Source organism: Malania oleifera, chromosome 2, assembly GCF_029873635.1.
Source record: "Malania oleifera isolate guangnan ecotype guangnan chromosome 2, ASM2987363v1, whole genome shotgun sequence".
NCBI lineage: Eukaryota > Viridiplantae > Streptophyta > Magnoliopsida > Santalales > Ximeniaceae > Malania > Malania oleifera.
The window spans coordinates 43,012,793-43,037,538 of record NC_080418.1 but is presented as its reverse complement, the minus strand read 5'-3'; the positions used below and the strand labels follow the sequence as shown (position 1 = coordinate 43,037,538).

The 24,746-nt window shown below is 36.4% G+C and overlaps 1 protein-coding gene across 2 annotated transcripts in view; it reads right to left on the bottom strand.

The window, feature by feature from the left end:
- LOC131149281 (DNA polymerase epsilon catalytic subunit A-like) overlaps positions 1-24,746 on the bottom strand; it is a 152,062-nt gene that overhangs the window by 51,250 nt on the left and 76,066 nt on the right. For both annotated transcript variants that reach the window (XR_009135188.1, XM_058099594.1), the window contains exons 25-32: positions 21,022-21,117; positions 20,602-20,802; positions 4,756-4,810; positions 4,515-4,657; positions 3,966-4,432; positions 3,544-3,691; positions 3,266-3,463; positions 3,077-3,151 (exon numbers count right to left, since the gene is read on the bottom strand). Coding sequence is in view for 1 of the 2 variants with exons in the window: in XM_058099594.1 (XP_057955577.1) it covers positions 3,077-3,151; positions 3,266-3,463; positions 3,544-3,691; positions 3,966-4,432; positions 4,515-4,657; positions 4,756-4,810; positions 20,602-20,802; positions 21,022-21,117 (1,383 nt within the window). In the remaining variant the exon portion in view is untranslated. The remainder of the gene's footprint in view (positions 1-3,076; positions 3,152-3,265; positions 3,464-3,543; positions 3,692-3,965; positions 4,433-4,514; positions 4,658-4,755; positions 4,811-20,601; positions 20,803-21,021; positions 21,118-24,746) is intronic.

The following is a 24,746-nucleotide window of genomic DNA, read 5'->3' as shown; positions in this document are numbered from 1 at the left end:
TGCTAATAAATGTCACATTTTAAGAGTTTGGGCCAAACTAGCAAGGTAAAGATGCTGCAAGGTGCACACAGTTAAATGTATCGCAATAACTTGGTAGTAGTCAGAACTGTTAAAATCACCATACATTGTAATCTAGAATAAAAACTAACAGTACATTGACTTTGACTAAGCAGATAAGAAAATATTAAGATAAGCCCCATGAAAAAAATTTGTTGACATGGCACAGTTTTCAGTTGGCAAAACCTTAAATAGCAGGAAAAAATAATAACGTTAAAAAAAGAATTTGAAAAAAAAAAAAACTAGTGACATCAGATTAGTAAACGACAATCAGTGATAAGTTTAAAGTCAACTCAAGGGAAATAGCATGGAGGAAAAAATCTATGGCCCTATGGTCAAACGCAGGGAACAGGAACCCCAGTTTTTTTCCACCAAGCTGCTAATGCACATCAAAGATTCAACTTGATGACAAAATTTGAAATGGAGGGTGTGCTCCTAGTGGAGGAGAGGGATATTAAAAGAGGGATTTGCAATTTCTAAAGAAATCTGTATGCTGCGCAGGAATCTTGGAGACCAACTGCAAAGGGTATCTCCTTCAAAAAACTGAACTTCTCAAGGGCTTGGTGGCTCAAAAGACCCTTTGAGGAAGGAAATTATTTCAGCTCTCAAGAGCTGCAATGGGAACAAAGCCCCAGGACCTGACAGCTTTAGCATGGCTTTCTTTCAAAGGAATTGAGACTCTCCTAAGCAAGACATCATTGGAGTCTTCAAAGACTTCCACAGCTTAAGCAGTTTCATTGCTAGCATCAATTCAAACTGTCTCCTTGATCCCTATAAGAGTGTGGGCTTTAAACATCAAATATTTTTGTCCCATTAGCCTAGTTGGTAGCTTGTATAAGCTCCAGCCAAGGTTCTCGCAGCCAGGCTCAAATTGGAAACATCAGAAGTAATTGGGAAACATCAGCACACCTTTGTTGCAGGCAGACAGATCATGGATGCTGCCCTTAAGTGCAGGTGAGGTTGTGGACATCTATTTGAATGGAGGGAAAAAAAGAGGAGTGGTCTGTAAACTGGATATCTAGAAGGCATTTGACCATGTGAACCGGAATTGTCTACTTCATGTCCTCTGGAGAATGGTTGACAAAATCTGGTGCAGATGGATCAGTCATTGTGTGTCTATGCCCTCATTCTCAATGCTCATTAATGGCTACACTATGGAGTTTTTCAGTTTTTTGCGCAGTTTTAGACAAGGAGAACCCCTCTCATCCCTTGTAAATATCTTGGTTATGGAAGTTTTGAACCATATGATAACCAAATCAAATGAATGTGACCTTCTAAAGGGGCGGAAGGAACAACGGAAATTTAGTAGTCTCCCACGCCCTTTTTGCAGATGATACTATTTTTTTTTTTTGCAAGGACAATCCTGATCAAATCCCTAACCTCAAGAGCATCCTTCTTGTTTGAAACATTCACTGGTTTAAGGTTAATTTGGGCAAGAGTAATATCATTCTTACGGGGGCTTGTGATTGTGAACCCTTGCTTGTAGGAATTTTAGGCTTCAATCTTCGAACTTTTCCTATTTCTTACCCTGGCCTCCTTGTGGGAGCCAAGTTCAAAGACGAGGGTGTTTAGGTTGGCACATTTGAAAGGAAACTAGCTAGTTGGAAAAGGAATCATCTCTCCAAGGGTAGCAGACTCCCTCTCTTCGAATGCATCTTATAGCCAATCTCACAGTTTATTGTATGCCTCTGTTTCCCATCCCCTAGTGCAGTTACCAAAAGATTGGAAAGGATTCAAAGATTCTTTTGGGGGGACACAGGAGAGTAATTCAAATATCATCTTGTAAAATAAGGGATTGTCAAACAACTCATGCAAAAGTGAGGGCTCGACCTTAGATCCCTTCTTACTTTCAACAAGGCACCGTTGGGGAAGTGACTTTTGGAGATTCATGTCCGAGAGAAATTATTTTTGGAGGGAAGTTACTACTAAAATGGCCTTCATCACAATGGTTGGGCCTGCAAAGAGGTGACCAGAGGCCATGGTACAACTATTTGGAAATTCATCAGGCATGGAAAATGGGGCGGATGTTCTTTTTTGGCATGACATTGGTGTGGCAAGTCCCACCTTACCTCTTCATTCTCATCCATTTATGGGCTTGCCTGAGATAAAGATGGCCTCATAATGCCATCACTAGGAATGCACTAATCATGGGGCCTTCTGGAACATTCCCTTGATCAGGAATGTCATGATTGGGAAATTGATACTCTTATAATTTTTTAACAATAGCCTTTACAATGTTCAAAGCCAGCCCTCCTCCGATAAGCCCATTTGGGCCCTAATTTCACAGACAAATATTATTGTAATCACCTTTGCTGCCCGGTGAGTGCATCAGAAATTTTCCTCAAAAGCTCATTTGAAAAGTACCAGCCCCTTCAAAGGTTGCTTTTTTTTTTTTTCACTAAGATACTCACCTTCAATAATCTTCAAAGAAAGGGCTTGACTAGTGTGAATAGGTGTTTTCTGCACCTTGAAGAAACAGATCCGTGAACCACATCCTTCTTCACTGCCCTTGGACCAGGAATCTTTGGAACATGGCTATTCCATGGTCAAGCAGAAATGGGACATGGCAACTTCAGTTGAGGGTGAGATTTGGGCTTGGAAGGGATCCGCTCCAGCAAGATCAAAGGAGGGATCTTTCCCTTATTCCCCTTGCTATTTTTTGGGGGACATGAATAGCAGGACTTTATAGGAGAATGGTTTCTTCTTTGCAGGCTGTCTAAGATAACTGGATCCTATGATCTCTAATTGGCATAGTGGGATGCCAAGGAGGGACTTTTATGTTATTCTTGATTTCCTTGATGTACTTCTATGACCGGTGTATTTTTTTTGTTATTTTTTGTTCTTTCTGTACTTGATTGGCATCCCCTAGATGCACCTCCTTTTCTAATACTATTTCTTTGCTCATGCATATATATATATATATATATATATATATATAAAGTCAACTCATGCTAAGCAGGCACACATGAACATTTTAGGTTGCAACTATGCATGTACATGGGTGATTTAGTATGCTGACCTCAACTTCAGGATCTGCAAGGTGAGCTGCAAGTTTCTTACTCTCTGCCCTAAATTGATCTTCTTCAATTATTACCTGTATAGAAGCAAATAGAGAAAAAGAAACAGAAACTCAAAAACTCGTCATTCAAAGCAATCAGTTCTAAGGGATTACAGTTCTTTTTTCCAAGAATAAAATCTCCAAATGTACCTCAATTAGATTGAAACTATGGTGTCCATGAGGAAGAGTCTTGTGGACACATCTTCCTGGAAATTCTTCGGTTACGGGGGCTTTCGAGTTGAGGTAAAATACTCTGGGAACTGTTATTGGAATCTTAAGCATGACTCCTTCTACGACAACCCAAGCAAAAAATTGGCCATGTCGTGGACTTGGGACCAGCTGAATAATCTGAACCACATAAGGACAAATTAAGAACCCACAAAGCAGTCACCTTAGCCAAATGTTTCAGTTGAAACAGATAACATCACCTGCCAATGACAGTGTGTAAGGGCTAATTCATGTCTTTGAAAATATGAATTGACTCCTGTTCTTCCTTGAGCTTGTTTATGATTTATCAGACCATTAGGCAGTTCTGGAACCACACTAGTTTGCTGTGATCCCTTTAAATGGGTCAACCTATCAGAGTCAACATAGTTTTGTTTAGAGAGCCAACTCCATTGAACAAATATATGTCCATACTCCAGAAACTAAGATATTCATGTTCAAATACCACTGAATCAGTGGCCTATACCGTGCAAAATCTTGTAAAAGTAGTAAAAAAAGAAATAATAGAGAAAATAAGCGAATTCGTATATTTATTTTCCATATTTTTCCTCATAAATTAATTTGCGGGAGGATGTCCATTGATATTGAAACAGATCATACTAATTGGTTTCCAAGAATAAGGCACCTTTGCCGTTTCCTCATCTCCCGAATACCCTTCCACTTTCTCTTCCTTATTTCCAGCCATCCCTGATAATCTAAATTTTTGTCAATATGTTCAACAGCAGTGGCATTTTGTTGCTCTTGCGAGATTAATTGATGCACATTTTCACCATAAACAGTTTCCTGTTGCAGGGAATACACATGGCTATTTTTCTTGTCTGAATGTCTCTCATTATTAACTTCATAACATCGAACAATAGGTCTCGGTCCAACAGCAGAAGTTCTGCCTTTGTTCCTGAAGTCCTCAAAATCTTCAACATTCTCTCCATCTATCACATGATTGGTGGTTGTAGCCTCATTATTCTTTTTGACCTGCCGAGTTGATGAGCTGAAGATATCAACTAATTTTCGTTGGCGGAATCTGTCCTCCTTCTCACGAACTTTCTTATGCAGCCAGTCAGGATGGATTACCCTCGGGACAGGATTTGCAACCTGAAGGAATTCAACAAATAAATAATTTTGAGCAGGTAAACAACAATGACTTCAATAAATAATAATGAACAAGCATCTGGACCTTTTGCATTGCAGCAGGAATCGTAATAATTTTTTGAATTGCAGAACTCAGTCGCTGCTTGTAATAAGACCAATCAATAATGGATCGAATGCCAACATCTGATGAAATCTTGCACCACTTCCGCACATAAAATTTCATTATTTCTGCATTAAAAAAAAAATACTTGCTCTCTTTCATATATAAAGAGTAACAGAATGCAATCCAGTAACAGAATGCAATCCAAGTAATTGCAGAACTTTACCAGTATCAGTTTCAAATATCGCAACAGGTACTGCACGCTCACTTACAGGAGTTCCCTGTTCAAATTTCAAGAAAAGACATATAAATGATAGGTTTTCTTTCATAAAAGCAATGAAGAAAAAATAAAAACCAGCATCAACTTAATAAAGCCATCCAATCTCAAATACCATATTCTGTCCAGAGAAGATGCCCTGACAAATTCTTTCCAGAAATAGTCTGGCATTTCTTTCCAACCAAATTCCTCAAAGAACAGCACAAATAACAAACCTCCACAGCTTCCCAACATCCTTCACTTCTTGAAACCAACAAAAGAAATTCTAGAAAGCTCCTCCACTAATAACCCATAATTCACCAAGAACTCTGAATAGAACAAATGAGTAGTGTAAAGACAAATAAGATGCATCCACAGAGCTATTTCCACACATGAGACACATATTTGGAGACAAAGCTTAGAAGGCCTCCCACTCCACAGCACATTGTTGGTGTTACTTTATTAAGGCCCCCAACCAAGCAAAAACCTTAATGGAACTTTAGCAACCGATATGCCCCAAGAAAGAGAAAAAGACATGGGAATCCAAAAATTATGATATCACTCCAATTGGAGTCATAGCAACTCTCCAACACAATAAGCAATGAAGAAAGCTCCTCCAACACTCTATCATTCAAGACCCTTTTAACATGAAAATCCAAAGGAGTCCCTCTTTAGAACAAGGAAAGAGGAAATCACATGATCAAGGTGAAAGAAAGACAATAAAAACAAAGGTGGGATCTAAGGATTGATGCATAGAATAAAAAGAATACAAACAAAGAAAGGAACAAGATAACGCAACTCCCCCCCCCCCCCCCCCCCAAAAGATCTTCCCAAAAAAAAAATACATTTTTTAACTATACAAATCAAACTTAGTAAGAGGAAGAAATATAAAGCAAACCTGGAATATGAACCTCCAGGAAATCTCTGAGGACTTCAAAAACTCAAATTCACATCCCACCCATTTTGTGGCAGACCAAATTTACTTTTTATAACCTTGAGGCAAAGGGAATTTACCTACATAGGAAAACGTCACAAAACATTTAGCCAAGGGGACAATGTTTTTAGACACCAAATGACGAGGAACCAACCCCCCTCCCCCTCCACCTTAGGTCTACACACGACCTCCTACTTAACTAAATGATCTCTCCTCACCTCCACACTGACCAAAGAAAATCCTTCAAAATCCTTTCAAGCTTCTGGGCAACCCTTCCAGGAATCTTAAAATGAGATAAAAAAGTACAAAGGACTAGTAGAAAAACTGGCCTACCAAAATGGGCTTAATAAATTCTAGAAATCTCAATTGTTGGCTCAACTATATTTTGGATGGGCCCATGAAAAATGAGGCCGAGAAAAGCCTTCATTTTGGCCATTATTTGAAAATTAAAAAGTTGACCATATTGATGTGTGATCCCATCTAAAATAGAAAATTCACTAACAAATAGGAGGTCAAGATAGGAGACTACTTAACAAATACGAACGACCAGCCCCATTCTCAGCCAAAGTCAGGAGGTCCTCTTACAAGATTGGTTGGATAACAATGCATAGCCATTCATCACCAACACTGGTCAACTAGAGCACCACTCAACACTTAACAACCCCATAGAAGATATGTTGAAGAGATCCTCATAGACAAAGGGTTTGCATCTTCAAGAAAAAAGTGGTACGAGTTCTTAATGAAGTAAAAGGGCCTCAGAGATGAAGAAATTAGTTGGATGTCTAGAACTACTTGTGGAGAAAATTGAAGAGTACCTAAAGCCAAAGTCAACGAGGATATGAGTACATAAATGGGGGAAAATGTTATGAGCCAAACTTGTTCAAGAATTTGTGCATTATACTTGCATGTGACTACTTGCCATGTGCACATGGGATAGAAACCATCAAGTAAATACTAGTGCAAGTTTTATTCGTTGCGTAAGATAATGCCTTAATGAAAATGGGGAAAATGACTCCTCATTCACATTGATGTTTCCTAGTGACTGAGAGAGAATAACAAAAAAAATAACCTATTTGGAGAGGGTGATTGTTCATCAATCATTATAAAATTCACCGGCTATTGTTAGTGTGTCTAGCATACTTGCCTCTCTCTCTAAACACATGTTGCCTATGGAGGTGTGATTAATGACTTGCGTTGCTTTATGCTCCATGACGGTTGTTTTCTTATGTTTTCTTACCACTTTTACTTCAGTTGCATTTGATGGTTGTGAACATGGCTTTTGTTAATGGTTATTTTAGTTATTTAGCATATAGTTGTTAGAATTGTACGATTATCTATTCAAATTGTACAATTTGTATCGAATAAGGCTCAAATTGACTCCATCTCATGGGTGACTCTCAAAATACTATGAATTTTAGGTGAATCATAGAATCAAATTGAATTGTACAAATCGTATGATTCATTGGTCCATGATCCAATTGGAACCCACTGCTTCAAAACCCACCCAAAATCCTTCTAAACTTTTTTTTAGCACAATGACATTTCATTTCTTGTTTATGTGAGTTCTAAAGAGAAGAAAAGTCCATTGATCTTCTCTTTCTACACCAGTTTTCTGCCTTTTTCTGCCGAGACTGCCCTTGAGAAGAAAACACAAGTATGGAGAAGAAAACCAGCCTACCATTCTGCCTTAAGAAGATAGGTAGTCAAGCTGGGTGGGTGAGTTTCTAGTTGCCTTCACCATTTAAGTTTTTTTTTTAGTTTTTAAAATTTATCAGCTTTGTTTATGTTTTTTATTAGTATTAAGCACCATAGAGTTCAAATTTTTGTTATTTTTTGTTGATTCATTCCCTCAAAAACCATAAAGTTCAATTTTTTATTATATTTTCTTGATTCCTCCCCTTATTATTTTCTTTAAAAAAAAATCACATATTTGATTTTTTTATTTGATTTTTTTTTTAATTCTTAAAACTTGTTACTCTTACTCCATAAACATAAATTTAATTTTTTAAAAAATTTTCTTGAATACTTTATCCTATTTTTTAGTGTATCTTAAATTCTTAGACTTAGTTCTTTGGTCTTGATGTATTTTACAATTTTTTTTGTACAGATATGCATGTCATTTGGAATCAATTTCTCGATTCTCTATTCATGATATTGAGATTTTGACTCACGATTCTAATCTTGATTGAACAATTACGATTTAGCATTATTAGTATGTGCCAGTGTTATGTTAGTAAGTGTGAGTTGATAAGGGTATTATGGTCATTGGCATGTACTTGACATGTATTGCAAGTAGCAGAAAGGTCTATAATTGTGACTACGTCTTCCATTTTATCAATACCTCAACACGGTATTGAATCAAGATCCAATCTAAACCCTATTGACAAACCAAACCTTAAACCTTATCATCCTACCCAAATTTGCCATTATAGGAGGATCAACCACTCCTCTAGAACTCAAAAACAAAGTCTAGGGGTTGTTGGAAACTTCCTAGACATTGTTTCCCCTTCTAGAATCTCAAGAACCCCCCAATATTTTGTAAAATCACAAAAATCTTTGATTTATAGGTCAATGAATATCATCACCAAGGACTCCCCACACACCCCAACACATTAACAAGTAAGACAACTTGCAGGCCTATTTTTGCTCCAATTTTCTCTAAAATGACTTAAATCCTTCCATAGACCATAATATCAAGTTGTGTGTGATGTATTTTGTTCAAAGATCCAACTTTTTTTTATCATGGCAGTTAGTTAGTTGTTGTTTCATACTATTAAGGTCTTTGGTTAGTCTCTTGGGACAATGGTAGTGTTCATACGTTGGGTTTGTTGAGGCTTTGGTAGTGTTATATTGGTTTGATGGTGACTTGTTATGGTTGTTCCAACCCTTTAAAAAGTTTGGAAATTATCTCAAGTTTAGAAGGACCCAAGACAATCTCCACAACATCTTTCAGAAAAGAATAACTATGTTTATAACCATCATGATGAACTCTCCTATTATACTGCCATTGGCGACCAAATAAAAATGACATGCATCCATAGGTATAACATCATCCTAACTATGATCACCGTACTTCTTACGATCTTACCAATTGAAAATGAAACAAGACACCTTCTGTTCAACTCTAGTTCATGCCCTTCATCCAACCACCTCAATTTGTAAGGATGACGATGTGCCACCAATTCAAGCTGCAACTTGTCTACCATTTCTATAGATACAACATTAGAACAAGCTTCATACCAATAATATCACAAACCTTCCTATTAGAACTAGCAAACACCAACACTAGCATGTGTCGAATACTGACACCTTACACTCCCCTATAAGAAACAAATTAATTTATTTTTATTTTCGGACACAGTTAAGACATTTCCTTACACGGTGAGGACACCTTGAGGACACTTCTTGCACTGGAATGCTGCATTTTGTTGCCCACTTTAATTCTATTAACAAAACCCAAAAGTAAAAATAAAAATAATAATAATAATAACAAATTAAAAAAAAAACAATTGAGAAGTTGAGATATTGAAAGTGAATAGGTTCTTTGACAGAGGATTGGTTGGACTTTGGAGCCCTAGCGCCACTACTGCGGCCTTGTAGAGCACCAAACATCCCTCCATCTATAATTCCCCTCTCTCTCTCTCTCTCTCAACCCATCTCCAACTTACCACTTTGTTATTTCTTGACAAGCTATCCCATTGCTCACCATAAGCCATGCTATTTTTTTTTTTTACCAATATTCTATAATATGAATGTAGTTAATGATTGTATAAGGTAGTTTGTAAACTGTGTAATCAATAATTTTCCATTAATGTTGCTTACATTTCACTCTAAATCAAAATTACCACAACTTTTGTCTTCTAAAAGGAAAAACATGCATCAAAATATATGTTGTATAGTTAAAGACAGAGGAAGAGAAGAGGAGAAGAAGAAAGAATGTGAGGAAAGAACTGAGTAGCAATTCCCTGGAGTCCATGCAAAGCTCAAGGTCTGCCCTATTATATATTATTAATAATAAGAAAGTTCTACGAACAAAAATACCCCCATTGACAGAACATAATTATTAAAAAAACATATTCTCTTTTAAGACTCCCCCTCAAGCTGGAGGTGTATAAATATAACCAAAGCCCAAAGTGTAACAAACATTAGACAAGGCGGGCTTAAATAAAGATTTTATCAAAAAAATCGCCAAACTGATCAACAGATTTCACAAAGGGAGATCTGACAACGTTCTTCAACATAGTATCCCTCACAAAATGACATTCAACTTCTATGTGCTTTGTCCTCTCATGAAACACTGGATTCCCAACAATGTAAATGGCAGCTTGATTATCACAAAACACATCTACTGTGTGATACATCTACTGGCTTCGTTACCAAGAATCCCATCTCTGACATAAGAGACTTCAGCCACATAAGCTCACCAATAGTGTGAACCGTAGCTCGATATTCTACTTCAGCACTGGATATCGCTATAGTAGTTTCCTTCTTTCTATGCCAAGTAACAAGATTACCTCCCACAACTGTACAATATCCAGTAGTAGACCTTCAATCACCAGCAAATCCAGCCAAATATGCATCTGAGTATCCCACAATCTCACAATTTCTATTACATTAATGTATCAAACCTTTGTCGGGAGAGACTTTGAGATACCACAAAATCCTACAAACAGCATCCCACTGTGTTTGCTCGGGATTTTCCATAAACTACCAAGAATCCCATCTCTTGACATAAGAGACTTCAGCCACATACGCTCACCCATAGTGTGAGCCATAGCTCGATATTCTACTTCAGAAATAGATATCGCTACAGTAGTTTGCTTCTTGCTATGCCAAGTAACAAGATTACCTCCCACAAATGTACAATATCCAGTAGTAGACCTTCAATCATCAGCAAATCCAGCCAAATATGCATCTGAGTATCCCACAATCTCATAATTTATATTACATTAATGTATCAAACCTTTGTCGGGGCAGACTTTGAGATACCACAAAATCCTACAAACAGCATCCCACTATGGTTGCTCGGTATTTTCCATAAACTAACTTACCACCCCCACTACAAAAGATATGTTAGGTCTAGTGACAATCGAGTAGATCAACTTGCCAGCCAACTACCTATATCGACATTTGTCTTCAAAGTCTGGTCCAACATCCCTAGACAACTTCACATTGGGACCCATAGGAGCATCAACTGGCTTATCTTCCAACAAACCAATCTGACTTAGCAAGTCCAACGTATATTTTTTCTAAGATAGATTGGACCATTTCATACAACGTACAATCACAATACCAAGGAAGTGATGCACGATGCCCAAGTCCTTAATCTAAAAATTTGCTAAAAGCCACATCTTAACATCTCCAATCCCACTATGGTTGTTGCCAGTGATAATGATATCATCAACATAAACAACTAGAAGTGTCACATCTGTCTCCATTTTGCAAACAAAAACTCAATGATCAGAGTAGCAACGGATAAAGCCAAATGCAAAAACTACAACACTAAATTTTCCAAACCAGGCTCAAGGAGATCGTTTAAGACCATAAATAGCCTTATGCAACCTGCATACGTTACCAACATCCATCATCCCCCTGAGCAACATACCCTAGAGGTTGCTCCATGTATTCCTCCTACAAAACTCCTACAAGAAGGCATTCTTCACATCAGCTAATATATGGACCCATCAAAATTAACTGCCAATGACATCAATACACGAATAGAATTTAATCAAGCATCCAAGGTTAGCAAGTGCTTCAACATGCGAATAGGGGATAGATGAGGAAATAGACAAGGAAAAAGAATGCACAGGACTAGGAAGGTCAAGAACAAAAACATAATGAGTGATAGAATAAAAAACTTAGGATTGTTGAGCACATGTTGGAGCACCTTTCCAATAAGCAATGGGCAAATCCAAGTCACATTGGGATGGATCTCCAAAACCAAAAGTCGAAATAGTGATGGGCAGAGGATGTGTCTGCATGGTGGTAGTGATGTCTATGCTCGCTTTACATTGTTCATAATTAAGGGTATTAACAGGAGGATCAACACAAGAGGGGGGACCCTAAATCATTAATGGAATCAAAACAGATTCATCCAAGGAGGACCCGATATTGGAAACATTGGGTGTTCCCTCGAAAAAGGGTGACATTGGCACTAACATATTAGTTATTCAGTATGGGGATCATAACATCTATATCCTTTCTGAGTTCTCAAGTACCCAACAAAGACTCATTTAATAGCATGAGGAGAGAACTTGTCTTGACCAGTATGTGGAACATGAACAAAACATTTGCACCCAAGGACATGAACCACAACAAAGAACATGGATATCTCTATGAAGAAATGGAGAAAGAAATATGTCCCCCTAGAACACTTTAGGGCATCTTATTGAGTAGAAAACAAGTTGTAAGAAAATCAATGGTCCAAAAGGTTTTAAGAACATGCATATGAAGGAGTAAAGATTTTTCTATGTCAAGTAAACATCTATTTTTCCCTTTAGCTACTCCATTCTACTAAGGAGTATGTGTACATGATGTTTGATGAATAATCCCTTTGGCCAAGCAAAAAAAAAATGAAGCCCATTTTGAACAAATTCAAGTGCATTATCAAATTGGGAAATTTGAATACGGATGCCGGACTGAGTTTTTATTTCCTAGTAGAATTAAGTAAATACATTCAAAAATTCAACCCGCATGACACAAAATATTGAAGACCAATCAAATTCTTGACATTATACAGACCCAAATAACTAAACGGATAATAGAAAACAATGATTTACCATGAGACTCGACTCTAGATGGAAAAGATGTCCTAATATGCTTTCCCAATTGACATGCAGAACACTCAAAATGAGAAACAAATTTGAACATAGGAAAATCTTATTGTAGTTTTTGAGGGGATAAATGACCCAAACAAGCATGCCAGTGATCAAGAGAAACTTCATCTGTAGAAATTGAGAAAGTCGTATGAGCGTATGACAAGAAATGGACCCATCATGACCAATAAGCCATCCTTCTCAAGCCCTCCACCAATCCTTCATACAGAGATCCTGAATAACACAATGAGAAGGAAAGAAGGTCATAGAATTGCTGTGAAACTTAGTTAATTGACTAATGAATAACAAGTTCAAGGAAATTTAGGCATATATAACACAGACGAAAAAGGAACAGAAGGAATTAAGAGAACATTGCCAAAACCAAAAAACATTGTAATTGAACCATCAACAAGAGATCTTTGGAGTGTAAAATAGTGGGGTTCACAGACTCAAAAAAATTAGGACTACCTGTCATATAAGAGGACGCACTAAAATCTATAACCCAAGGTAAGGAGGATGAAGAGGCAAGAAGCCCAATTGTATCTGAATGGACCACAATAACACTTGATGTAAAAGACTGATTTTGGAGTTGTTGAACCATGCAAAAAAAAAATTACATTCCTCTTGAGACACGGTGGATGATGCACTGAACTCCCTAGTGGAGTGGCTAGGTGCATTTGAACTGTCAATGCTAGAATCACCTTTTGCAAGAGACTTATTGGCCCAAGCTGGTTTCCCTAGGAGATTCCAACAGCAAGTTAATGGTATGATTCTCCTTACCACAATGAGCACAAATGCGAGAATTGCCAAAATGAACTCGTCCTCATATTACACAACCGCTGCCATGACCACAATCCAAACCTTGTCCTCATACTCCAAAACTTTCCCTACTGCAGTTAGAGTTAGCATCCATGGCTGACTTATTGTGGAAAGGAGCTTGAGTAGTCAGGTAGCACACACTAACACAAACATCACTTTCAGGACTTCAATAAAAACCAGAACTTACAATATTTCACTCTCCAAAATCCATAACTTCAATAGGCTGCTATGACTACAGAACTGAGCTTAAAATTTCCTAGGACGAACTATGTAACCACCAAAAACAGGGCAGACCACAGCAAAGAACTGCAGGCATTTAATAAAATACCAGGCAGCAGCTTATAGCTGGCAGCAACTGGAAACGAATGCAGAGAAGAAAAGGAAATAAAAATTTGAACACCAATTGAAACCAACCAACAATTGGTACAAGATTGCAAGCAATCAATCACTAATACACATCATCAAAACAGCATCATCAGCAAAATACAGACGGAGTGACAGAGGAACAGCAGCAGCATACAAGAAACAGAGTATAACTGGATTCACATCAGCAAATCACCATGAAAACACAGATTCCTGCCAAGAATGCTGCACAACCTAATCCAGAGGGAGGGTGTCCTTAAATGACTCAAACCAACAAGAAAATCAGATTTGAGAACTGATTAAGGGAGGATAAGGAAAAAATGAAAAACAGAGTATCAAAACCAATTTAGATAAATCAGATTTGAGGGAGATTGATGCTCTGATACCATGTTGTAAAGTTAGAGTTGGAGGAGAGAAGAAGAGAAGAGAAGAGGAGAAGATAAAAAGAGAGGAATGAACTGAGTGGTAATTTCTTGGAGTCTACCTACAGCTCAGGTCTGCCCTCTTATATATTATTATTAATAATAATAAAGCCTTAAAGACAAAAATGCCCCCATTAACATAATATAATCATTAAAATAACATGTTCTCTTCTAACAATATATGAAAAGGGCATCCCTAGGCCATATATGCCTATATATGTATAAATATATATACACACATATATATCAATTAATGTATCCCTGTTGTGTAGTATCCTCTTGTTTTTTTGAAATTGTCATGTTGTTGTGTTAGTATATTTTTATATTAATTAATTCGCATATACCTATCATCTCATATTTTCAATTTTTTTTTTAAATTGTTGTATTTTCATGTCATTATCGTGTTCCATTTGTGTCTCATGTCAGTATTGGTGCTTCCTAGCATTAGACTACATCTTGTGTGAAAAATGTTCATATCCAACCCAATCTTCATCTTCTTCATGGACAGCATTCAAAGTCCTTTGAGTGACAAGGAAATCTTCTTAGTTAGCATAAGTTATTTCTTCCTTATATAAGAAAATGTGAGCCATCTCCATCTTCTATCTCTTCCTCCATAATAGAGAAGATTTTATGATTTGGACAATCACAAGCAATATGTCCATAATGCTGACACTCAAAGCACTTCTCTGGAGCTAGCGTCTGATGAATTAGATGACTTAGGGATAATCTCAACATTATCCCTTTCTAGTGCCTTAGAAGAAGAGGGTTTTATTGTTGTATTAGGCTTAGCCATGGATTCACTCCCTCAATTTGAGGAGTTCTCTCATTCCAGACTTGAAATCATTCCTCCAAACCCTAGGTTATTGTTTTTTTCTAATTTCAGTGCAAGTTTCCTCACACCATTAAACCTCCAATAAACCTGTAAGCCAACCATTTCACAGATCTCCTTTAACCCACACAAATACCGAGCTATTGTTTGTTCTTTGCTCGACTATGCCACACATCATCATTAGTTGTTCAAATTCCATTGTGTTCTCCATGGATAGATCACTTTACTTAGGATTATGAAATTTCAAAAAAAAAATGCCCTGCAATGTTCTAGCAAGAATCTCCATTTTAGCTCAGTCTGTATTTTTTCCCAAGACTTGATCTTGCAAGCTCCTTTGTTTCTTGAGATTTTCCCACCATAAAGAAGTATATTTTCTGGCTTTCGGAGCAACCAGCTTCACTGTGCATTCATCTGGGTACTCCTTGAAGTCAAAGACCCCCGCAATAGTTTGAAGCCAATCAATGAAATCATCACATTGCATTCTCCTATCAATCGCTTCATCAACGGTGATGAGAAGAGCCATCACTTGAACCATGATCTAGTAAGGATTAACATCACCATCATAATTGCTCAAGCCATTTCAAAATCATTTTTAATCACCAACTCCATTTTCATAACATTCAACACATTATTAAAGTTCTTGCACAAAATCACCACAAATAGAACAACCATGAACAGCCATGAGAACCTTAGCTTTGATACAAACTAATATTGGATTGCTAAAAATGAGGAACTAGCATATCACACACACAACAGGTAGCGTTGTTCACTACCTGCAGGAATCCACCAACGATATAGAAGGAAACTCGCAACTCTAAAGATACAAATAGCTCACCACTTTAGAGATGCAAAGTTTAAAAGATAAAGTTCACCACTCACGAAGGAGATTAGAACTGCAGAAAAACAAGCCAAAAGCCACATCTAAATTTTCATTCAAAAACATTCTATCAACTCATACATGGCTATGGATGCTTTTATAGACTTGAAACAAAACTCCAAGCATAGGAAAATGTTATTTCGCGTTTTTCAGGTAGAAATAGTTTATTTTGATTGAGAAGTACTCAAAATACTTTCCTTAAAACGTTTTCTTATATAGTGAATACAAACAGACTCATAGAAAGCTTAAACTGACTGCAGATTAAATTTCAAATGACCATAACATCTAGTAGAAAAATCCACTTAATGTGTAGTTTAATCTACTGAAAAGATCACTTTTCAACTTGAAATCCATAGATGGCGTGCATATTTTCCAGCTCAAGTGTCTCCATAAAAGTGGGCTCAAAATTGGTCCCAAGACAACTTCAAGAACAGAATTCGCTTGCATCATTAAAGCACATTCCAGCCACCCAAATTCACTAGAACTCTGAGAACACTCTTGTGTCAATCACCACCAAATTCCAAGAATCTTTAGACAGTATTTATAGAGCCCAAAATACCCTTATGAACACATAGAGTTAGTGCTAGCTTTCATGACCCAAAAATACGAGGAGCATTTGCAGTTTCTTACAGTGAGTTGATTCGCCCACAAAGATTCACCTTTAAGTTATATCCAAATTTAGCTCTAAAAGCGTTGTTCATGTCGCGCATTCTAAAGAATCCAAGATCTCCATTGCATTAACTGCAGTTTCTTGCAGTAAGTTGATTGTGCACGCTTGAAAAAAACAATTCACGTCAATTATACATTTATACCAACTTCCCACTATATATTGTTCATTACTCCCACTTTCCGCTACACCCAACCGTTACAGCACATTACCTGCCTCTACTTAAAAAATACCTTGAAGGGGCAGGAGATGAGAGGAAGACAGTAAAGACAATGAGTGCCCCTACTAGCTAGACTCTGTAATACACAATTGCTAGAAGTTTTAGCAACATCTTTTATATTGATGTTGTACCAGAGATTTGCATTACTAATTTGTACGCAAGAGAATAGCAGTAAATCTTTTCTCAGCCCCACTCATGCTTGGCATGCCAAATTCTCACAGGCTCCAGGGTATGTGCAGGATAGCATTTGACACCAACTTTACAGTCAACACTCATAAGCTTAGAAAAATAAGTCCAATGAATATATTTCATGAATTAATTGAAGCAAGGATTTCAATAAGGTATAGAGGCAGAATTGTAGGATTGTACAGCACAGATGGATGATTGACTGCTTTGCCATGGCCAAATGAAACCCTAAACAGGCAAGCAAATATGAAACCAAGTGGGAAATGGGAATGCAAAATATTAAAAAACCCAATATGGGCTAAACATAACTCACATACAAATCGTTATATAAACAGAAACCCGGTGGGAAATGGAAATGCAAAATAACAAAAAAAAAACCCAGTATGGGCTAAACATAATTTACATACAAATCATTATATAAACAGAAGTGAGCCCAATGTGTCGATCACAAAGCTAAGGAAAAGAAACTAGGAAAGCTCATCAAACTGGTGGAAATGGTTCTAATATCAAGCATGGCAGCAACAATGATGGTGATTATATGGCAATGACAAAAATGGTGTGCTCATTGAATCTAGTAGTTTAAAAAGAAACAAAAAGACATTTCTTTTATCAGGAAAATGGGGTTATCAATGAGATTGCAATCGATCTCGCTAGGCCATTTCAGAAAAGGGTCAAGACTCAAAGTGTTGGAATTGGTGTGATCCCAAGAGGGGGTAAATTGGATTTTAAAAATATTTCGGCTAATTAAACATTTACGCCGATTCACCACATGTCATATCCCATTCAAAATATACATGTGTATGAAAAACAATTGAACAATGAATACATACATACACCAGTGATGCAACTTTAATTTAAATTAAATTTGTGTGCATGCAAAATAGTTATAATCATGAATGAACATGCATACACAAACTGAATTTAAAGTGCGGAAATTTAAATGAGATAGGGAGAGAGACACACACGATATTTGTTATCGAGATTCGGTCAAACTAGCCTACGTCCCCACCTTGGGCATACCTCCCAAGGATTACACTATCCCTGCTCACTTAAACAGGCGGAACAGAAGCCGTTACAACCTCTCCTTAAGGAGCGAGGTAAACCCCAGCTCAATTACAAGGTTGAGCCCAACTTGTCTCCCTTACAGGGTGGAGACTCCCCAGTTCAATTTCCCGGGCTGAACCCAATCAGTCTCGCTTACGAGGCTAAGACTCCTTAGTTCAATTTACATGTTCAACCCAACCGATACATTAAAATCATTTTTGTACATAAAAATGCTTCTGAAATATACAAGCAGAAATGTACACAATTAAGCTCAATACATGCACTCTTTAATGATATGCATTATGCTCAGTAGAGAAATGGTGTATTTTTTCAAAACAAATATTCCAATCTTTGAAGAAAGATATATATGATAAAATGCTTCAAAGATTTGAACCTCAATAAAATTCTTCTCCAAAATATATTTTCAATACTAAGTAGGAAAACCTAAGGTTTTGCTTCAAAAACTTTTTGCAAATAATAAAAGTGATAATCTTTGGGTTAAAAGATATACATATGATAGGTACTCAAAGATTCAAATAAGATTGATTGTTTCTTCAAAAATATTTATTAAAAGAAATTATGTAAAGAAACATAATCTTTACTTTCCACAAATGATTTTCAAGATGAATGTATATATGAGAGTAAATCATCTAAGATAGTCAAATAAATGCCCAAATAAAATGTTCTCTTCAAAAAGATTTTCAAAAGAATGAATGGAAGAGAATAGAGAGTATAAAATATAACCCCAAAAAGATTTTGCAATAAAAATATGAGTGGGGGAACTTTAATTAGGAAAATAATTTGAGAGGTTTTTGAAACTAATCAAAGCTACTAATATGAGCAAATGAATGGGTATTTATAGACTTTGGCCAAAATATGACCGTTGGGGACACAAGGGGAATTTTGGAAAATGTTTAACCATGCTTAATTAAAAATTAACCCATGTTTACCACGATAAAAACTTGGCAACCCATGAGGTTCGGTCGACCATATTCAAGGTTCGGTCAACCACATTGCTAAGTTCGGTTGACTGTGGCAATTTTGAACTAAGGATATGATCAACCGTCTCAGGGCCATTTTGAACCCTTCTTGGGTTCGGTCGACCAAGGTAATAGGCCGGTTGACCATTTTTGAGGTTCAATCGACCAAGGCTATTTTGAACTATGAGTTCGATCGACCAAGTTGGTGGAAAAGTGAAATTCTCAGGGGACGGTCAATCGAGGAAAGTTAGTTCAAAAGTGGGTCGGTCGACCGAGCAAATCAAACTTTTGACTCAGGGCTGGTTTGGTCGACCAAACTGATTTGAACTAAAAGGGTTCGGTCGACCGAGCAAGTCAAACTTTTGACTCAAGGCTAGTACGGTCGACCAAGCTGATTTGAACTAAAAGGGTTCGGTCGACCGAGCAAGTCAAACTCTTGACTCAGGACTAGTTCAGTCGACCAAGCTTATTTGAACTAAAAGAGTTCGGTTGACCAAGGCTTTTGAATTAAGCCAAAAAACAAAAGCTTTGCTTTTGCCCCGATTTTGACCCTAACCAATTTAAACCTTTTTGTATGAATTAAGTCTTTTAGAAAAAAGTTTTTCTAAGAAATGTTAAGTGCCCTAAGGTCATTTGGTTCCTTATGGTCAAACTATGGTTGTTTTGAGCTTTCATCCATATCATGCAAATGCATGCATTATTATAGACCAAGTAATAAAAATTAAATGCAATACAACAAAAATCAAAATGTCTTCTTCTTTTGCTCTTCACTCCATGAAATGCGCCAATTGAAGTAAGCTTTAAGTCTTCTGGCTTCCATTTTCCCTTTTGCCTTATGTGTGTGTTGAATAGTAAACTTGTTCAAGCACTTAAAAATACACACAAGTAACTTGTGCTTTGTCAGCATCAAAACAAGGATCGGACTCAAAAGACCAACACAAAGCATTAAAGGTGCCAGCCAAGCTGGCTGCAAAAATCCATAGGAGGGTTGTACCAAAGACCTAGGATGAAATCCCACCCCTTATCATATGGAGATGAGCTTATAGTAATAAAGAAACCACCAAAAAGCACCTACAAATAAATCCAAGAAGTAAACTGTTTTAACCTATGATGAGGGAACTAATGTGGATCTAGAGCATGAGATAGGATAGTGGTCATAGCGTTTGACAATAGCATAAAAGTTGGACACTTCACAAAGCTCATAGTACCATAAAGCATTTTTTTTCCACATCCCTATCCCCATCCTTTTCTGCAGCCAGTTAAGAGCATTTATTCATGCACTAAACAATATATTTAATATATGGGACATTATGAAGCTCACATTGCAATATTATAGACAAGGAATCAGTAGAAAACTATTTGAAGCACATGTGAAATGCACAACTCAATGCATGTTAGCTCAAAAAGTTCATGTGTAAACAGAACTTCATCATTGAAATGACAATTTCTTTCTCAGTATCCACTATTTATTCCACATTAATACTAACATTTCCATCCACAATGAAACCTATATCTGGATTTCCCTTGCTTCCACAGTGATAATAACCCCAAGATAGTGCATCCACCATCAATCAAAATTTTTGAATAATTCAGCAGAGGAAATATTCACACAATAAGGTCCAAAATCCATGCATTGTGAAAGAAAAAATAGAAAAAATACCCGTGGTTCACATGCAACAATATATTGGCAATGTAGTCCTTTATCTTTAACCATTCCGTCACCAAGAAAATCAGCAAGGCGCCTTGCAGTGGTCACTGCACATGACTTTTGCTCACCATAGTCTACCAGGGACTTGCTCATGGTGCTTGATTCTGATATATAATCAAGCAACTCACTATCTGCAACATCCTTCCCTTGATTCTGGTTAAAAAAAGAAAATCAAAAACCAAAAACAAAAACAAAAAATGGGAATTATGAGTATTCTCCTGACTGTTGACCATCCAAGCATGCAACCATCTACATCCTTCTTTTAGGAAGAAAAGAAAAAAAACAGAAAAACAAGTTCTCTAAAAGAACTCCACAGCAACATTTTAAGCACAGCAGTACAGAACAAGGCGAGAAGAAATTTCATTTGCATACATCAAGAAGATCGAGCCAAAGATTTGCAACAGAAGCAACTGCCAAGTAGCATTCCTCTAATGTTGATCCATGAAGGAACTTGTCAAAAAGCTCTGCCTACAAACATGCAAGTATTTCAATTCAAAATATAAGTTTGTAATTTTGCATAGATGGAATTAATAAGAATGTAATGATGACTATAAAGATAGTAGTTCCAAGCTATGCCGAACAAACATTTGCAATAGTAAATCAATGAAATCTTTACTAAATAATTTAGCGCGCGCGCGCACATACACATATACACACATACATGTGTGTGTGTGTCATCTTAAACTTTCTTCTTATTTTTTTCTTTTCTGAGCAACATTGCAACTTAACTTCTCGCTTCTTTATTTTGTAGAACTGACCAAGAATTCAAATTCAAAAGGGGAAAAGAAAAACAGGCAAGAAAATTAATAAACAAACAAACAAAAAACAAGTTGATGCCGATGAGGATATCCAAACTATAGAAATCAACAATATGACCATCATTCATAGCCTGCTCTACAAGATTGTCTGCTGGAAGGACCCATACTTAGTTTTGGTATTCAATTACCTATGACACTTTCCTAATTTACAATTATCTGACCAAAGACATCATCTGACCAAACCTAGAAGCGGCCATGGTCTTAAATTTCCACAAAATTATCGAAATTTCCGTCCAAATTTCCAATTTCCATCACCCTCAAAATAATAATGGCAGTCAATTTCTGTTTTACATAATTCCTATCAAAATTTCAACAAATCATTCGAAATTTATCCAAATGTTGAAATTTTTGCAAACTTTTTTGAAATTTTAACTATAGAAAAAAACTTCCTAAGAATTCAAATGAGAGATTTAGGAGCGAAGTGAAATTTATCTCTTAATTTATGCTATTTTTTTTATTGAAAAAAAATTTATTACAAGGGGATTTTGAAATTATATAAAAAAAATAAACTTGCAACAACATTTTTTATCTAAGCACTCATGTCTAAATATCATTATTTGTATAATGAATAATATTTAAATGATTTAGAAATTTCATTTGTATTAACTGAATAACTTTAATGCACATAATCTTATACACAAATTATATTACAACTTTTCCACCTCATACACAGCATAGATGTATTTAATTTGTAATATATTAGTCCTAAAACTTATGTTATTACATCTATTAACCATTTCCAAAGTTTCATAAAAGAATTCCATGATTTACTACTGATTTCCATTATTTTTCCAAATCGAAATCGAAATTGACATCGAAATCGAAATTTCCATACTTTTAGAGCTTCGAAATTTGAGTCGAAATCAAAATTTAAGACCTTGATTATGGCAACTAACCAAATCTAGAAATGAAAGTCTCTTAGAAAAATAAATAAAAGTTAGAATTTGAATAGATGCTTGTAGGAAAAATTAAGATAATATTATTTCTGTCAATTAGAAAAGCTATGATTTCAATAAAATTTTGTAAGGACTTACCCCATAAGTTAGCACAGGCCAAAAATCAAGAGAAGAAACTCTACAAGCCATTAACTTGCATGTTCTGAGCTCAATACCTCATAAGATCAAATTTACATTTAAGTGGACACGTATAGCAAGGGGTTGTTATGCTAGATGTCCAAGAGGTAGCCAATCAATTCACAATAGGGCCATTTCCATCAACAAAAATATATTTTGTAAGGTGCAATGACCACATCAGTATTCAGTATTTGCTGATATTTTGTGCTAATAGACATAAATTTAGGATGCAACACAAACCAATAAAGAATATTTTTTTTTTTTATAACAAGCACTACCACAATGAGAACAAGGAAACGTAAGAAGTTTGCCTATAGTATGCCCTAAATGCCAATCATATACATTTATCAAATAGACACTAGCTATAGCTTTCATATCATAAAAAATTAAAGAGCAAGCTATTTATTCATGTTTATTGGGTCTTCATATTTATTCATGATTATTAGATATCAGTTTTTCAAAACTTCAAAGAAGAAACAAACAAGGAAAAAATTATCAACCGCAGGCATTGATTTGGTGGGAAGATAACGAAGGAGGTTTGTTCTAAAAGTTAATTTGAGTATTGAAAGTGCGGGGTGGATGTGAGAAGGGATCATATTATGACCTAGAAGGTTGCTTGTAGGTATAAGGAAGAGGGTCCCTCAGGTCTCATAATTTGGCATCTAAAAACATTGCCTTCATGGGTACGTGGTTACGCATTTTCCTTTATCTCTTTGGCATAAGGTTATTGAAAGTAAATTTGCTATGCAACAGAATGGGTGGAATGCTAATATTGCAACTAGAGTTTCATGTAAAAGCCTATGGAAATTCATTCCGCAGGTAAATTATTTCTTATTTCCTTGTACCAAATATAAACAGGAGGTTGGTTGCAGCGTTCACTTTTGGAAGGAAGGACTTTTAGCTTGGGGAAGTTTGTATCTAGGTAGCTTCCCTTCTACTTTCATCTTACTTTGCATCCTGAGGCACCTATTTCTTCTTTCCTCAATACTAATAGAATAGTTGAGAAAGATTTTCAGTTTTATAGGAATCTGAAAAATAGAGAGAATAAGCTTCTTCGTTCCTGATAAATTATTTCTTATTTCCTTCTACCACTTATAAAGTGGGCATTGGGTGTAGGGTTGACTTTTAAAAGGACTTTTAGCTTGGGGAAGTTCGTTTCTGGGCAGCTTCCTTCTATATTTTCATCTTACTTTGCATCCCGAGGCACCTATTTCTTTTTTCCTCATTATTGATAGAATTATTGAGGAAGATTTTCAGTTTTATAGGAATCTGAAATATAGAGAGAATAAGCTTTCTTCACTCCTAATGTTGTTCGATTCCTATTGGCATTCTCATAATGGGATGTTTGGTGTCAAGATAATTCTGGGGTTTTTTCTTGTAAATATTGTTTTGTGTGGACAGCTATTAATACTAGAAGTAATGTGCCCATGGAGTGTGTCAGGGCATTGGCTACTAGTGTTGAATTTTGGATTGGTCATAGACTTATTTAGGGGTTCCTTTGGGGGGAAACCCTAGAGCAGCAGATTTTTGGAATCAAGTAGTGGAGAGGGTAGCGAAAAGATTACACAGTTGGAAGGGGGCTCTTTTCTTTTTAGCGGAAAGAATAACCCTGATTGAAGCTTGTCTTTCTACCATTCCATTATTCTTTTCTTTTTAGGGAAAGAATAACCCTGATTCAAGCTTGTCTTTCTAGCATTCCGTTATATTTTCCTATTTGTTTTTAAGATTCCATTGGGAATTGCTAGCATGATTGATAAAATTATGATACTTTTTATGGTCTGTTATGGGGGGTCACAACGACCACATAGTTAGCTGGGGTCAAGTTTGTAGGTTGAAAAAGAAGGGAGGGCTACATCTAGGGAAGTTAGTGCCTAAACCACGGAACTTTTAACTAAATGGCTGTGGCACTTCCCTTTACAAGGATTGTCGCCTTGGCATAGAGTAATAAGAAGTAAGTTCAAGCTGGATGAGAATTGGTGGGATACCAATGTTAATTTGAGATGTTCTCTAGGGAGTCCATGGAGGTCCATTTCTCATATTTATCCTTCTTTCATCCTTCACACTAAATTTGAGGTAGGGAGAGGTTCTTGTATCCATTTTTGGAAAGACCCTAAGCTGGGTAACGCATCCTTTCCCACTTCTTTCCATCATCTCCCACTTCTTAGTTTTTTATAATTGTATTAAATAAATTAGTTAACCATATCCG